The 16,346-nt window shown below is 34.3% G+C and overlaps 8 protein-coding genes across 8 annotated transcripts; 2 read left to right on the forward strand and 6 right to left on the reverse strand.

The window, feature by feature from the left end:
- Window positions 1-296: 296 nt before the first annotated feature.
- On the reverse strand, window positions 297-1,817 carry OSM1 (fumarate reductase; the record flags this gene model as incomplete). Its single annotated transcript, XM_041550566.1, has 1 exon — window positions 297-1,817. The coding sequence occupies one exon, from the start codon at window positions 1,815-1,817 to the stop codon at window positions 297-299; it is 1,521 nt and encodes a 506-aa protein (XP_041406500.1).
- Window positions 1,818-2,535: 718 nt separating this feature from the next.
- Window positions 2,536-3,702, reverse strand: KABA2_04S11308 (low specificity L-threonine aldolase; the record flags this gene model as incomplete). Its single annotated transcript, XM_041550567.1, has 1 exon — window positions 2,536-3,702. One exon carries the CDS (start codon window positions 3,700-3,702, stop codon window positions 2,536-2,538), a length of 1,167 nt encoding a protein of 388 aa, XP_041406501.1.
- A 444-nt stretch (window positions 3,703-4,146) lies between these two features.
- On the reverse strand, window positions 4,147-4,887 carry ISY1 (Isy1p; the record flags this gene model as incomplete). The annotated part of the gene is made up of 1 exon (XM_041550568.1): window positions 4,147-4,887. The coding sequence occupies one exon, from the start codon at window positions 4,885-4,887 to the stop codon at window positions 4,147-4,149; it is 741 nt and encodes a 246-aa protein (XP_041406502.1).
- Window positions 4,888-6,131: 1,244 nt separating this feature from the next.
- On the forward strand, window positions 6,132-7,577 carry UTR1 (NADH/NAD(+) kinase; the record flags this gene model as incomplete). Its single annotated transcript, XM_041550569.1, has 1 exon — window positions 6,132-7,577. One exon carries the CDS (start codon window positions 6,132-6,134, stop codon window positions 7,575-7,577), a length of 1,446 nt encoding a protein of 481 aa, XP_041406503.1.
- A 265-nt stretch (window positions 7,578-7,842) lies between these two features.
- CYC1 (cytochrome c) lies at window positions 7,843-8,181 on the reverse strand (the record flags this gene model as incomplete). The annotated part of the gene is made up of 1 exon (XM_041550570.1): window positions 7,843-8,181. One exon carries the CDS (start codon window positions 8,179-8,181, stop codon window positions 7,843-7,845), a length of 339 nt encoding a protein of 112 aa, XP_041406504.1.
- A 1,469-nt stretch (window positions 8,182-9,650) lies between these two features.
- On the reverse strand, window positions 9,651-11,090 carry ANP1 (Anp1p; the record flags this gene model as incomplete). The annotated part of the gene is made up of 1 exon (XM_041550571.1): window positions 9,651-11,090. One exon carries the CDS (start codon window positions 11,088-11,090, stop codon window positions 9,651-9,653), a length of 1,440 nt encoding a protein of 479 aa, XP_041406505.1.
- Window positions 11,091-12,759: 1,669 nt separating this feature from the next.
- On the forward strand, window positions 12,760-13,236 carry KABA2_04S11418 (uncharacterized protein; the record flags this gene model as incomplete). Its single annotated transcript, XM_041550572.1, has 1 exon — window positions 12,760-13,236. One exon carries the CDS (start codon window positions 12,760-12,762, stop codon window positions 13,234-13,236), a length of 477 nt encoding a protein of 158 aa, XP_041406506.1.
- Window positions 13,237-13,823: 587 nt separating this feature from the next.
- TAH11 (Tah11p) lies at window positions 13,824-15,722 on the reverse strand (the record flags this gene model as incomplete). The annotated part of the gene is made up of 1 exon (XM_041550573.1): window positions 13,824-15,722. The coding sequence occupies one exon, from the start codon at window positions 15,720-15,722 to the stop codon at window positions 13,824-13,826; it is 1,899 nt and encodes a 632-aa protein (XP_041406507.1).
- Between the last annotated feature and the right edge of the window lie 624 nt (window positions 15,723-16,346).

The following is a 16,346-nucleotide window of genomic DNA, read 5'->3' on the forward strand; positions in this document are numbered from 1 at the left end:
TCCTACCTTAGCAAGAGAAACCCATCGCGTAGTTAAGCTAGCTCTAGAATTCGTTCCTGTATTATATATGTCATTGGTTAACTACCGTTACAATGAGTCATCCATCTATAAGTTGCCTCAATTGATTATAATAAAGAGCTGATTCTGAAATTTTCTACTGCGTAAAATGGTATTATATAATTATGTAAAATTATAAAAACTTTTAATATTAAAGTTTACCAGAAAATTTAGCAAGTTGAGTTAATTGACGATAATAAAATATATATATTAACTTATTTATTAATATAGAAATAGCACTAGTTTCTCCTGGAACCGATCTCGTTGGCTGCAATTCTACCAAACACAACACATTCTAATAAACTTGAACCACCTAGTCTATTTGATCCATGGACGCCCCCAGATACTTCACCAGCGGCATACAACCCATCCGCTAAGACGACATTTTCATTATTCATAACTTGTGCTTTTTCATTGATTGTAGCCCCACCCATTGTAAAATGGACAACAGGAGTTATTTCACCAACATATATGTCTGTCTTCGAATTTATATCAGTGCCAAAGGTATTGATAACTAAAGGACGATTAAATTCATCAGATTTTTGGCCATTAGATGAGTATTTAATTAAGTCGTTCACTACCTCTGTAGGACTAATTGGTAGTTTATAATTGTTGACAAATGTTTCGATTGACATTTTCGAAATCAGACCTTTTGACATGTAGAATTTCATGTTACTTTGATAATTCTGATACAAGTCCTCGCTCATCACCAAATAAGCCTTATTGTCTCTTTCGGGACACATCTTTTGGATGGCCTTCGTGACTTTATCTCTAGTGTTCAATTCATTTGTAAATCTTCTCCCTGTAGATGGATTCAATAAGACACCACCAAGACCTCTTAATGCTTCGGCAGCCAAGAACTTCCAATTGTTGGAACGATCAGTTGGGTCGATAAACCCAGTAGGATGAACTTGAATTTGTTCCATATCCAACATATTTGCACCAAGTCTCTCCAATATATTTTGGCCATCACCAGTTGTCTGTTTACCATTTGTGGTAGGCAGGTTAATTAAATCTGGTGCATATCTTTTTAACATTTCTTTAGAGTAACCAAAACCACCAGTGGCAAATATCACACTATCGGTTGCAATTGATTGTGGTACACCATTTTCATCGATATAGTTGACGCTTTGGACGCTACCTTCTGAATTGAATTTAATATCCTGGACTTTTGAATTTAGCATTATCTTTAAACGGTCAACATCATCTTCAGCTTTATTTTGTAGACGTTTCGATAGAGTTGAAATAATCTCATAACCAGGAGGCAAGTTACCTGTAGATCTATGAGTTCTTGGGACAGAATGACCACCTAATTGAGCCAACGCATCCAGTTTGATATTAAACTCAGTTTGTAACCAGCTGACGGCTCCCTTAGATTCTTTCGTTAAAACATCCATTAAAGAATGGACACCTCTGCCTCTTGCAGATTTTACTGTATCTTCTAAAAATAATGAAGGACTATCAGCGATATTCAATTTTGATTGTGTGATGGTGTTGGCACCATTTATACCACTTGAGGCCTTAATGGAATTACCACCCATATTAGCAGCTTTATCCAAGATAACGACAGGTGCGTTGAATTCATTTATCAATTGATTTGCAGCAGATAGACCAGCCAGCCCTGAACCAATAATAACAACGGGGTTGCTATTGATAATCGATTGTTTTGTTGAAAATAATCGTATGCTTTGTCTGAGTATTATCATGGTTACTAATATTCCAAAGAGGTACAAATTTGTTCTTTTGAAAAGCCTTGCCATTACAGGAGAATAACAAAAAGAGATAGTAAGATTCTGAACAAATAACCTTCTTCAAGAGATTTGTTATATTGAATTCACTAAATCTCAGAAAAAAGAATTGAATTTATCAACGTGTTTCCTATTCAATTCAGATAATTAATTTTACAGATTATATCATTGCTTTTGGTAAAAGAAAAATGAATGATTGTAAGCCCACTGGTAGGTCAAAATACTCTAAGAAAATATGAAGTTTAATAATTCGTGTGTCCCTTTCTCGGTCTCTTCCTCACTATTTTCAGGGTGTGTTTTAATATTTGCAGTGAAAAACGCGTATCACTTTCTAATTTCCAAGAATCTCTCGTCAAATCTCTTTTAATAAGATAAACCATTCTCTGCTGATTAATTAATACAGAAGAGGGCCTGTTATTGAGGTTATGACGGTTTATGTATATAAAGAGTAATGGTCATTGATGAATGATTAGGAGGCGTTCATAATATATACCTGTAATATATAACTTGAATATTAAAGTGGACGGACATATCTGTCGTGCAAGCTTTGAGACTGCATGCAGAGGGAGAAAATGAACTATTAAACTGATGTATGTGTTTGCTTCTGCTTATGAGAATTACAATTTCTTAATTTCTTGATATATGTATTTATATGTATGTATATATAAAGGGGATGGGGTATTTATTTTCTTTTACCTTTGTGTTTGTGGAACAATGAATATAAATGAAACTAGTACTTGTAGCCCTTAATGTCGTGGATAGCATTACCTTCGATATCGACCTCAGTGGATTCACTACGGTATATTTGAGTTGGACCATTTTGGTCAAATGGGTGTTCCTTAGCGTATTCAAATGATTCAAAAATGGCCCTCTTGACTCTCTCTAAGGTGTCTTCAGTGACTTGGTAATGGAAAGAGACTCTACCACCCATTAATCTGACATTGTACTTTAGACCCTTCTTGACTAGGACATCTGGGTTTATCTTGGAAGCTCTAAGATCGATGAAGACAAAGTTGGTGTCAGCTGGAGACTCTAGAGGAATACCATGTTCTTTACAGAAGTCAGCTAGTTTGTGAGCCAAACTGTGGGAGTATAGAAGCTTGGACTTCCAGTCGTCATTGACATTACATAGAGCCATACGGGCAATCATACCCGATTGTCTGATACCACCACCTTGTTGTTTTCTTAAGTGGTTAGCCTTCTTGATGAACTTAGTATTACCGACCAAGATGGAACCGATTGGAGCACCCATGGACTTGGATAGACAGATAGAAATAGAGTCAAATAATTCACCGAATTGCTTCAATGGAACATTACTTTCAGCGACAGCATTCCATATTCTTGCACCATCACAGTGTAATTTCATACCGTTTTCCATACACCAAGCCTTGATTCTGACCAGTTCTTCTAGAGGGTAAACAATACCGTGTAGAGTGTTCTCTAGAGAAAGGACTTTAGTTGGAGCACCATGAATATCACCGTCGTCTGGAACGTAGTGGCTCTTGATATCCTCTAGGGTCATATAGTTACCGTTGGATGGGATTACAGGTACAACCATAGCTTGAGACAAAATAGCAAGACCAGCGGCTTCATGAGTGTAAACATGAGCTCTATAGTCACATAGAATGGAAAACGGTGGTTGGTACAAGTGAGTTCTTAATGCAATTTGGTTGGACAAGGTACCGGAAACACAGAATAGACCAGCTTCCTTACCAGCCATCTTAGCAACAGTTTGTTCCAATGTGGCAGTGTCGACATCTTCACCGTAGACAGCATCACCCATGGAGGCATTCAAAGCAGCTTTGATCATGGCTTCTGTTGGAGTGGTGAAAGTGTCGGAACGCAAATCATTGGAAGCGGTTCTGTATTCTTCTGGTAGTTCTAATGCAACGGACATCTTTGTATGTATATTATTTTCAGTGACCTGGGTATGTGGATAGTATTATCCTATATGTAGTGATAATTTTAAAAAGTAAATGTAGTTGTATGCTCTTAAATCAAAGATCAAATTCAAACACATACATACACAAATGAAAAATTCTGCAATAAAAGGTGTCGTGAACAAAAGAAACAAAAAGGAAAACTCTTCATAACCAAAATGGAATCTGCTTTGGTCAGCATATTACGGAAGGAAACAGAGAAATTTTTGGCTCTGAGGAAATAAACAGCTCTAAATTTTTCTTTCTTTCTTTTGCGATGAGCGACAAACGAAAAAATTTTCAGTTTTTTTAGCTTAACACCTCTAAGCGATGATGTAGGGTTGTCGTATATCGTGATTACTGATTAGTTACAACTTAATAGGGTTTCTCTTCCATCAGAAGGTATAGATAGGACTATGATATCATAAGTCCAGTTTCTTAAGAAGATCTTGTTTACGGCGCTCAACTAACCACTTCTCCATATCCAGCTGTGTTGGGATAACAGATGTGAACTGGTGCGTAGATGGTGTGTTATTAATCTTGGAATCGTTTGTTCTTTGTAAAATTGGGGTCCATTGCTTTTCAAAATTATCACGTTTTAGTATATCATCATCGCTAAATGATTGACCATAGTATATTTGTTTCATTTTATTGTTTGATTTATCATTTATTGATGGAATTTTCTTTATATTAACTAATTGTTTTGGTTGACTTAATAACTGTTTTCTTTTCTGTTCCGCTATGTAATCTTTTATCTCTGGTAATTCAATTGCTCTACCGAAATATCTTTTGCCCAGCACTACCTTCCCACCGATTACAAACCGATCATTTGAAACTATACCAGATTTCGAAGAAGAAGATCTTAACTTATTATTAATGTGCCAGTCCCATCTTTTTTTCTCCTGTATCAAAGTATTTAATTGATCGTTCACCTCTCTCAAGTCGCTTTCACTTAGTGAAGGGTCAAATACTCTAGTGTTTAAAACTTTGAATTCGTTGATCAACTGGTTTCTCCATTGGATGGCTTCTTTAACATTAGAGACCGAGGCTACACGCTTTGGTCTCTTGTATCGGGAGTAATCTTTGTATCCGCCATTATCGGCTGCTTGTTGTTCCTGATATTTAACTAGAACAGAGTTCGATTTATCAATATTCCTACTCATAGTTTATCGATAGTACTTTGTATATGTGTATTGCTGACCCTGGGTTTTAGCCTTTCGTTATGGTTCGATATCGTTTGTTTTTATAATATTGAAGACTTCCCAACGTTCCTTTATTTTCAAACTATGAGATTCGATTCGAAATTAGAATATTAAAAAATAAGATAAACACTCAGAAACAGCCGTAGAAAATAGGACCTCAATATTAACCATTTTCCAATATTGAGTTAACCACGACTACAGATAACCTTCATTAACTGTTTGTTTGAATGGTATGTATATATAATAATAAGATGTACAATTTTATGTTGCTGTTTTTTTTAAAAGATATGGGTTGAGTACAGATAGTAGGTTGGCATTTTAAAGTGATGCTCTAAGAATGTGTCATACCAATTTTTTCAAGTTTTCTGGACATATTGGTAAGACCAACGACCTATTTTAGGGTTGGCTAATCTTGTTCCTTTCTTCGAGGCCTAGGAGGTAAACGGGCTAACCACTGCATGTTATTCCATTAGTGTTAGAACGTATTAAATGTCACAGTTAAATAGATACCCTCCTGTAGTCAGGTGGAAGTCGTATATACTTCTAGTGTTGTACGTAACATTAATCAGTTTATTGTTCTGATGAAGCTATAGATTGAGGTAAAAAATATTTCAATTTTAATAGGCCAGAAGAGGTTTCTTCTTTAGTAAATTAGGAAACTGTGTCTTCAGACGTGTCGCCATAGTGGTACGATTATGACTACGACATTGATTTTACGTAAAGTTATTATTATCCAAAAGGTACGTCAGCCAACCTAAATGAAAGTTACACCAGCCAATTAAAAGATGTTGAATCAAGAACATTGTTAATTGAATACGCAACATTCGTCAAATGGAAATACAATGACTCTTTGTTCGCTTATGTTTTTCCAGACACAGATAATTGCTCCGTCGTTGCAGAATAATAGATCTCGAACGAACTCATATATGGCCCAATTCAAGGATGTATATATGCATGTATATCATATGTATGTGAGGTTATGTTAAGCATCCTGAGTTGAATTAGTTTTGAGTACTAGGTGACTCAAAAAAAATAGAAGGTAGCCACACTTCGTTAGTGAAAAAGACGAAGCGATAAAATATTGAGGAGCTTCATTCAAGGAAATTGTATAGTTTGGCACATGCATGCAGCGTAAGAGAACACTTGCAATAAAAGTTAGATAGAGATCGTATTGAAATATTGAGATAAATCAATTACTAATACAAATGAGTCTCAAACAATCAGAAGGGGGAAATGAACCGAATAGCAATTCCAATTCCAAAGAGATGAATGGTGTCAATGACACACAAAATCAAATACAAAACTTTTGTTTGCTGAGAACGCCTAGTATGGGTGTAGATGATGTATGTAATCAACCAGAATATCAGAAAAGTGCATCTAGTTCTTCAGAGACTACTAGGAGTGGCTCGTCTGCACAATTACAATATGTTAAGGCAGCGAACGATGTCCGAAAGATTAATAAGGGCTTACGGAATGCAAAGATTGATTTGGAGGTTAAAAATTTAATGATTGTAACCAAATTGAATGATTTATTTCTTATTTATTTGACAAGGGAATTAGTAGAATGGTTATTAAGAAATTTTCCTTCGTTGAATGTTTATGTTGAGGAGACTTTAAAGGATGATCCAAAATTTAATGCAGAAGGGATATATAAGGATGCAAGATGTATTGAAAATAGGATATTTTATTGGACACCACAATTTGTTAAAGAGCATGATTTATTTTTTGATATGGTAATAACCATGGGTGGTGATGGTACTGTGTTGTACGTTTCGACAATATTTCAACAATCAGTACCGCCTGTATTATCATTTGCATTGGGTTCGTTAGGTTTCTTAACAAATTTCAAATTTGAAAATTTTAAAGAAGATTTACCTGGAATATTGAATCATAAAATTAAATCTAATTTAAGAATGAGATTGCAATGTTCAGTATATAGTAATAAAAAAATAAAAATTTCAAAGGATGTAGTCGTAGATGATTCATCTGTTACGAGTGTCCCTGAAGATCTTCAAAGTTGTCATACAGATCCTTCGTTGTATATATCTTCCGTTCACCATGTATTAAATGAGATTACGATTGATAGAGGTCCCGGGCCATTTTTGACAAATTTGGAAATATATGGAGATGAATTTTTCATGACTAATGCCCAAGGTGATGGTTTGATTGTTGCTACGCCAACTGGTTCAACAGCGTATTCATTAAGTGCGGGTGGATCATTAGTGTGTCCTACGGTTAATGCGATTGCATTAACACCTATTTGCCCACATACTTTGAGTTTCCGTCCCATTATACTTCCCGATAGCGTATGCTTAAAGATTAAAGTTTCTAGTAAATCGAGGGGATCTGCTTGGGCATCATTTGACGGTAAATCAAGAATTGAATTGAGACCTGGTGACTACGTTAAGATTTCATGTAGTTCATTCAGTTTCCCAACTGTAGATTCAACTGATGAACAATTCATTAGAAGTATTAGTCGAACATTAAATTGGAATGTAAGAGAACAACAGAAATCTTTCACTAATTTACTTTCAAGTAAAAATAAGAAAAATTTTGTAAAGGAGGAAAAAGCTAAAAAGGAATTTGACAGCACAGATCAATCATTTTCATCGAGTGAAGTTGATGTTCGTAATGTCAAAGAAACCCCGTAAATAAAAATAAGATAAATATTTGCATGATGATATATTATTATTATAAAATATATACATTTCTAAATAATATAATTAATAAATATGATTGTTTTGAAGAAGAAAACAAAAAACAAAAAAAATATTAAAAAAAAAAAGTAACCAATATAACAAAATATATATATATATTAAACGTCTCTTTCGTTAACAGTAAACTTTTTTTCTTTTTCATTATTATTATTATTATTCTTTCTTTTGTAATAGGGAATATTAACACAGTTTAAATGATCTATTTAGAAGCTTCCTTCATGTAAGTGATCAAATCGTTCTTATCCTTTTGTTTCTTTAGACCACCGAAAGCCATCTTAGTACCTGGAATATATTTCTTTGGGTTAGTCAAATAGTCAGACATATTTTGTTCATCCCATAGAACATGTTTCTTGATGTTAGCATCAGTGTAAGAGAAGCCTTCAACTTGACCAGAATATCTACCAAATATACCACTTAGATTTGGACCGACCTTATTTGGACCACCTTTTTCAATGGTATGACATTGTAGACATCTAGTCTTGAATAGAGTAGACCCTTTCTTGGCACTACCAGCTTCGAATTCAGTTTTACCAGCCATTTTGTTTTATGTGATTTTTGTTATAATTTGTAGGGAATAGAAATAAAATTAAAAAGATTTAATTCTTTTGTTGTTGTTTTATTCTTTTGATTTTCTAGACAGTAAGAAGTAAAAAATACAATTAATACTATTTAAAGAAAAGTACTAAGTGACAGACATGAAAGTAAATAATAACAACAAAAAACTCTTATATATATATGTAAAAGTATAAATATGAACTAATAATATTATTCATTTCAATAAATCCGTTATCTGCCGATCTGGTAACAAGTGACCTCTAAAATCTACCGAATAATGTAACTTCATTAATTCTTCTTTGTTATGTCCCTCATTAATGAGCTCTTTTCCGTTTGTTTGGTTGTATTTCATCGTCCAACAGTTACTGATAGACTGAAATATCAAATAAAAAATGCATAGACAATGCTGTCGGCTCATTTATCCCTGCGTCGGGTTTGTCGGGATTTAGTAGCAAGTTGAGAAAATGAAATTCGTTGGTGTTCACGCACTGGCCCACCGTGGAGTTATCGCGGGGAGCCTCTGGTTTGCGGATGGACGTGCGGATGTATGCCCTAGACAGAGACAGAGACAGAGAACGGCGCGTGCAAATGTAAGGGATATATCTCTATCTATATCTATATACGTTACGTACGGAGAGGGAGATGTGGGAGAGGGCCAGTTGCTGGCTTTGGTGTCGGGTGGGAGCTGTAATATTATTGGACAGTTTATGAGGTGGGGTGGGGGCGCGTGAAGTGCCAGGTGAGGACGTGGCGTGGGTTAGGTTGGGTTGGGTTGGATGTTCAGTTCATCAAGGAATTTTGCTCATATTTCAATTGAAATTCAAAGGATAATTATAGCTTTCGAGGTCGTGTACATCAAATTTAGAATATGGTGTATTCATTACTATATTAGCTCAACTATTTTCAAACGGACAGGTCATTAGTATATGCATGTATCATACTTAACGAAACTACATAGTTGGGATGATTATATTGTTTCGTTAGTGGTAACGTATGTTGATCTATAAACAACGTGAGTGTATGGGTATTCTCGTGAAGAGTGTAGAAGTATATAACTTTCTTGTTTCAGAAAACATTTTGAAATTATTGTTTACTATTAGAAATATAAACGTTGACTCTCTAACGGGGAACACTTCCGAATGTTGTGTTTTGTAAACAAATTGTTAAAAGTGATGAACAATTTCTAACCAAACTCTAAACTATAACAATCACTGAAAAAGATAAATTACCTCCCCAAGCTTCGACTTATCTATATCAATAAGTAATAATTATCATAATTAGAAACACTTCCTACACCGAAGTGGGCCATATATACCACCATTTTTCTTCACTCTTAATCCTATGACTCTAGAAAAATTAATATTACATGTAATTGAATAATGTTTTTTATGTCTCTTTATAAAGGATATATATATACATATATATGTATCAACGACAATATCAACTGCCTGATTATAGGTTTGGATCGAAATCGGGAGCGACTTCCAAACCTGCAGCTTTATGAGCTTGACCTGCGTTGTTATTAGTGTTGGCATCATTGACTTTTTCGTTTTTAGTCTTGTCATTCAATGAACCTTGACCAGAATCAGCAAGAGCTGCATGCGCAAAGTTCATCTTGTCATCATCATCAGACCAATCCACTTCAACTTTACCTTCTGATGCCGAGGTTAAATCAATATTTAATAAGATATCACTCTTTTCGGTCTCCCATTCATCCCTAACATCATCAAACCCAGATATCCAAATCTTATCATAAAACTCTTTGATTCTAGTCTCTTCGACTTTTCTCTTTTCTTCTTCTGCCATCCATGCCATATGCTTCAAATCCTCAGTGGATGGTTCATATATATGCCAAATGACATAATGGGGTAAACCTACAACATTATAATTCATTGCACGAGATAATTTCCCAAAAGCTTCAGTTTCTGCATGCTTTTGGAATGAAAATGCAGGGAAATGAGACCCCGTACGGAAAACTTTGGCCTTAGATAAGATAGACACCCCACCAATACCATCTAATTCCATTTCTTCCTCAGGATCACCATTAGGGTCTCTCATGTATGCTAAATGAGGTCTCCATGTAGCATACTCTGGGTAACCTTCCACAATGACTGCATCTTCATCTAGACTCTCTGCCAATTGAGCACCACCTTCACTTTCTTTCCAAGAGTTCAAATCGTACGGTTGAATGTTACCTAACCAATCAGGCAATGGTCTCCAAACGTTTGGTACTATGACATCTTTATCATGATGCATCAAATCCTCCATGATGGTCTCTGGGATAGTCTCTACATCGACATCTCTCCAATATACCCAGGAATGATATGGTTTGATTGCTACAGAACCTAACCAATTTCTTGCTCTAGCCATTAATTTTCTTCTTGGACCTTGAGCTGCAAAACCATGTCTATCTGAAAAGGATTGACCGATGATTTGACCAAAATCCTTTTCAAAAATTTCAATATTTCCAAACCTTTTACTCTTATCCTTTTGAGATTGAGCATTTTGTAAATTAGATAATAGAACACCCATTGTATCATCAGAGGAATCACTAACTAAAAAGGATAAATCGATTAAATTATGAGGATATGTCATTGTGTTCAAATGATTAAAAAAACGAGGTAAATGTTCAGCCGCATCTCTCAAAGGTACACAGAACAAAATTTTGTCACCACGTTGCCAACCATCTTTATTACCTTGATAATTTCTTAAATCATAAAACTCTACTCCTGGAACATTCTTGAAATTTGGAACGTATGGTTTGAATATAGATGCAGTAAGGCTTAGGGAAGATGGTAATATAAGCCTTAGTAGCAATATTATAGTTATTACTGAACCTAATATACTAATAATGGATGATTTGATCCATTTCGATGTATTACTTGGTTTCATTATTATTGTTCAGTTTACTAAAATGCGAAGAATAATTAAAAAGAAAAGATAAAAAATTAAACAAACAAATCTCACTGATCGACAACCAGTATGCTCGAGGACTGAACTATAATATAGCGTACTTATATTGAAGGCTCTTAACTTCTCCTTTTTAAACTATATTACTTTTAATATTTGATAAGCTTATTAAAAACCTGAACAATGAAAAAAAAATAAAGAAAAATGAAAATTAATGAATGTAAATAAAAATAGAAAATATCTAATCCTTTAAAGAACGAACAGCCCTACTTTAAAAAAAAAAGTTTTGAAGCAGTTGATCTGTTTTAGCGGATTTTCAAAAACTCTAATACAAGTAGTCTTCTAAGCAATCCTGTTATAAAGGAATTTCTTTCCTTTGGTTTGACTCTTTCTTAGTACATATGGGACTAATTATAGCGATTTATTTTTTACTTCCACTATAGTGAAATTGACAGACACGGTCTTGTCTAAACCTACATAGGAAAACAACATTTTGCAGAATTTTTTCGCAATTTTTTTTTCAAAATTCCTGACAAAAGAATTTTGATCCTTTTTGGCATTGACGTTCGTGGCCAGTGATTAGAGTTCGTATTATCATGATGTTGCACGTGATGTGGAAAAAGTGGGTATTTTGTAATTTTATACGGCAACAGTGCCCTAATCCACTAACGCTTAAATATATATATATGCTTATATTGATTTTAGGGGTGCCAGTGTGGTGTACGGATGAATCACGTCTTGCCAATTATTCAAGAAAAAATCACAGAGAAACGAACAAAACAAAAAATTGAAATTTAAATTTAACCGAGGGGAAAAGTGTGCCTGTTTATAGGCACGCTGTCAAGAACAAGAAGTATATCCATTTTTCTCTATTTTCTCTACTTTGTACTGATAAACCTCTGTGGAAAATCGTTTCCCTTTGTACTTTTAACTTTTTTCCTCATCTCTACCCCTCTTTCTTTCCTTGACCACGTATATATATATAGTTTGTTTCGGGAGACACTATACAATATGAGACAGTCATCTCGTTGACGAACCCAGCTGTATGTTTTAAAATTTTTGTCTCAATGATGCAACAAAATAAGGAAGGAATTGCGTAGAGATCGATTTACATCATAATTTTTTTTTATTATTATTGTACCTATATGTTCAAAATTGTATATGTAATATTCCAGATTCTACATCTCAATGAGTTGAAAATATCACAGAATAAAACTTGCCTGTAAATTCAGTTCCTGCACTACTTTCACTACCTTCTCCAAATTTGTTTGCCATGTACTAATTTAAAGAGAAAAAGAAAGGTTTAATTCAATTGAGTATAACTTACATTTGTAGTTGCTGTTGTCGTCCACTAACATAAATTATTGAAAGAAGAGCAAAAAAAAATGCAAAAAAAAATTGTATTTAAATTTTAATACTTATGGACGATTTCCATTCGTCGAAGTTGTTATATTCTTTACATAAAAAGGAGACATCATTATAATCTACCTTCTTTTATATTTTATTTTATTATTTTTTTTGCCACATTTCATTTTAAATTTTTTTAGTTTTATTCTTATTTAATTTTGCATTCCCAAATTTTATTTTATTTTAATTTATTTCTCTTCTAAAATAACAAATCACCACCACATATATATACTTTCACCTCACAATGTCTGACTCTGAACAACAAACTTTTGAAGTTGCCGATGCCGGTTCCTCTGCCACCTACCCAATGCAATGTTCTGCTCTAAGAAAGAACGGTTTCGTTGTCATCAAGGGTAGACCATGTAAGATTGTCGACATGTCCACTTCCAAGACTGGTAAGCATGGTCACGCCAAAGTCCATTTGGTCACTTTGGATATTTTCACTGGTAAGAAGTTAGAAGATCTTTCTCCATCCACTCATAACTTGGAAGTTCCATTCGTTAAGAGAACCGAATTCCAATTGTTGGATATCGATGATGGTTTCTTATCCTTGATGACCCCAGATGGTGAAACTAAGGATGATGTCAGAGCCCCAGAAGGTGAATTAGGTTCTCAAATTCAAGACGCTTTCGATGAAGGTAGAGACTTGAACGTCACCATCATTGCTGCCATGGGTGAAGAAGCTGCTATTTCTTTCAAGGATGCTCCAAACTCTAACTAGTTTTTAGAAATCTTTCTTTCTTTTTATGGATACAAAGACTTTCTACTTAATTTATTGTGCATTATTACATACAAGAAAAATTGTTAAATTGCTATAGTTACTCAATTTAAAAAATAAATTATATTCAATTTAATAAATAACTTCTAAACTAGACCAAAAACAGGGAATAACTTACATATTTAAGATTATATACATTTGTCCCTTTTTAAAAGGTACAATTAATCATTTAGTAATATTTTTTTTAATATATATGTGTTATCCATTTTTGCATTACTCTTTTTATTGAAGAAGAAATTCCTCCAACATCTTGTATCATCGACATCGTCGACATTTTTATTATTTGAAAATAAAATAAAAAAAATAAAAAGTTGAGTCCATCTACAAGGCGTGCGCGTCGTGCCTACGGTTGACATGACAACAACAAAAATATTACGAGGGAAGTTCCCCTTCTTTCTAATATCCATGCTAACGTGTGACGGAAGAAGTAAATTAAACTAGTACCTTATTCTTTTTTTTTAATATTACAATACTATATACCAGGATACAGGTCAATGCTGAATAGGCTATATACAATGGCGGGATATATGCTAATCAGCATGATGATTAAATGATGCTAATGCTATATCGAATTGCTCTTTGTTAAGATTATTCCATCTTAAAACCTTCAAACCCCCGTCCACACTCTTCACACCTATATTTTCACTGAGTAAATCGTGCAATTTCAGTAAAACCTCTTCAGCTTCTTCAGGTCCGATCGGATTATTACTATCTTGTAAAGAATCCACAATGATTGCCTTCAAGTGTGTCATAGTATAAGGTATATTTGGTTGTAAAGAAAAGATGATATTAAAGACTTGTTTCATCTTAACAGTTAGAAATTGTTGATATTTTTGTTGTCTCTCTTGTAACAAAGTTGCAGATCTTCTCTCTTTCTCTTGTAATCTTTTCAATAAATCAGATTGTGAATGGTTTCTAGATTTATTCTTTGATGATATATTAGACGGATCACGATTATTCGATAAATAATTTCTTGAACGGGGTAAATTTGAGTAAGTGTTATTATCAATATCAGAACTATGATTTTCCTTTTTCAACAGATCACCTTGTGATTCAAAGTTATCACTACCACGCCTTTTATTAATCTTAAAAATAGGTACATCCAATGGAACAGTTTCTAATTGACTATTGTTCGCATACCATTGATCTGCAAATTGTATAAAATCCAATTTTCTTGAGTTATTAGTCAATGAGGCTAGTATATCTCTTCGAGGCAACTTCACAGTCAATTCATGATTTGAATCTGAATCCAAAATGTATACTTGAGGCCATAAAGTTATCATTTTCAAAAAATCTTGTTGAGCAATTTTACGTTTCAACAAATTAGTCATTTGTGGTAATAAGTTATCCAATCTAGGTGATACAGTGGATCCTCTAGACATTACATATAATGATAGTACGGTTTCACTTGTGGTAAACAATTTCTTATAGAAATTAATCTTTTCGAATAGTTGTTGTTTTGACCATTGCTTATTGTAAAATTGCTGTGCCACCAATGGGAATTCTTTAATTTGTTGTTCGAGCAATGTAGAGGCCATATTTATATTACTATCATTTCCAAATGAAGTAGTTAAATTTGGGAAGACAGTTAACTCTACAATATTAGATGCTGTGTCTATTTGTAAAGGAGAACTAGTAAACATACCACCTGAGACATGTGCAAGCAACTGTCCTATATGAACCACTAGGGCCGTTGGATCCTTTTGAACAGATACCCATACATTATCATCAGATGAAATCGAAGCTGGCTTATAACGGATTCCATTTGTCGTTGGAAAGATAGATAATAGACCTGCACAATCATGTGTCTCATAATGACCACCCATCACTTCATTGTCTGCACCACCATTGTTATTATCATTAGTAAAACCTGCAGTCAATCCTAATACATCCGCCAGCGGATCTGATAATAATGAATTGACATTATTATTATGAGTAGTTGTAGTAGAAGGATTGATTGTTGCTCTTGATCCATTATAATAACGTGTTAATTTCAAAGCTCCATTTTCTGTAAGTTTTTGTAAAAGTTGTGGTTCTTGAATAATTGCTTTAACTGATAAAGTGGCAAAATAATGCGCCACTTTACTTAGTCTTGATTGTAAACGAGACAAACAGGCATTATTACATTGTCTATCAAATTGCAATGCGTTACCTGTGTTGGAAATGTATTGTTCCAAATAAATATTATGATCCTGATCCAAGGGTAATGTCCCTGTGAAATTAGCATCGAAGCCTTGATTCAAGTCGGGAGGACAATCTTGGAGATCTTGAAGCAAATTGTCCAAAGATTCTTTGTTAGCATAATTTTTTAACAAAAAAGTATCATGGTATAGTAATATAGCTTTAATCAATGGTAGTAATTGTTCTTCATTAGTAATTTTATTTAGATCAATTGCTGGTACAATATATTTCTTTTTCTCATTACTCATATTGCACGAGTTTTGTTCGTTCAATTACTTTTGATGTATAGAGAGTCAAGATGCTACGTGAACTATATATATATATGTGCGTGTGTGTGTGTGTGTGTATGTATCATGTCATGTTACGTAGTAAGATCTATTGGATGTGATGTGATTCAGTGAAATATAGTTAAAGATATTTTTCAACTAGACCTTTCGTGTAAGATGACACATACAAATCACTTACCACGACAAGACATCTCATTTTGTTTTATTTTCTGCAGCCAATGGGAAAGCCGAGTTCGGCAACCGAAGGCCGGCCCAACCACCGCCAAGTACCGTATCAAATGACAAGAAACGTGTATCAAAATAAGATTCCTTTTTTGTTCCATGAAGTTCTATGAGGTTCTGCGCGTGTATTTTCTTTCTCGCTTGCTCGCCGCCCCCGTTGCCGCTCAAGGAAACAGAAAAATTCCTAACGCAAATTGCAATTGTTACTGTAATTGCGATTGTAGCTGTGTGAGTAATTGTGATTGTTTTGAATTCGTGATGGTTGTATCGCACTCAAGACAGCGAGACAGCGGGCGGGAGGGGGAGAGGGGGACTCACTTTCTGGTCCCCCAGCTGAATTCTCGCCGTTCCATAGTAATTATT

Source organism: Maudiozyma barnettii (assembly GCF_903064755.1).
Source record: "Maudiozyma barnettii strain CLIB 1767 genome assembly, contig: KABA2_04, whole genome shotgun sequence".
In the NCBI taxonomy this organism is placed as follows: Eukaryota; Fungi; Ascomycota; class Saccharomycetes; order Saccharomycetales; family Saccharomycetaceae; genus Maudiozyma; species Maudiozyma barnettii.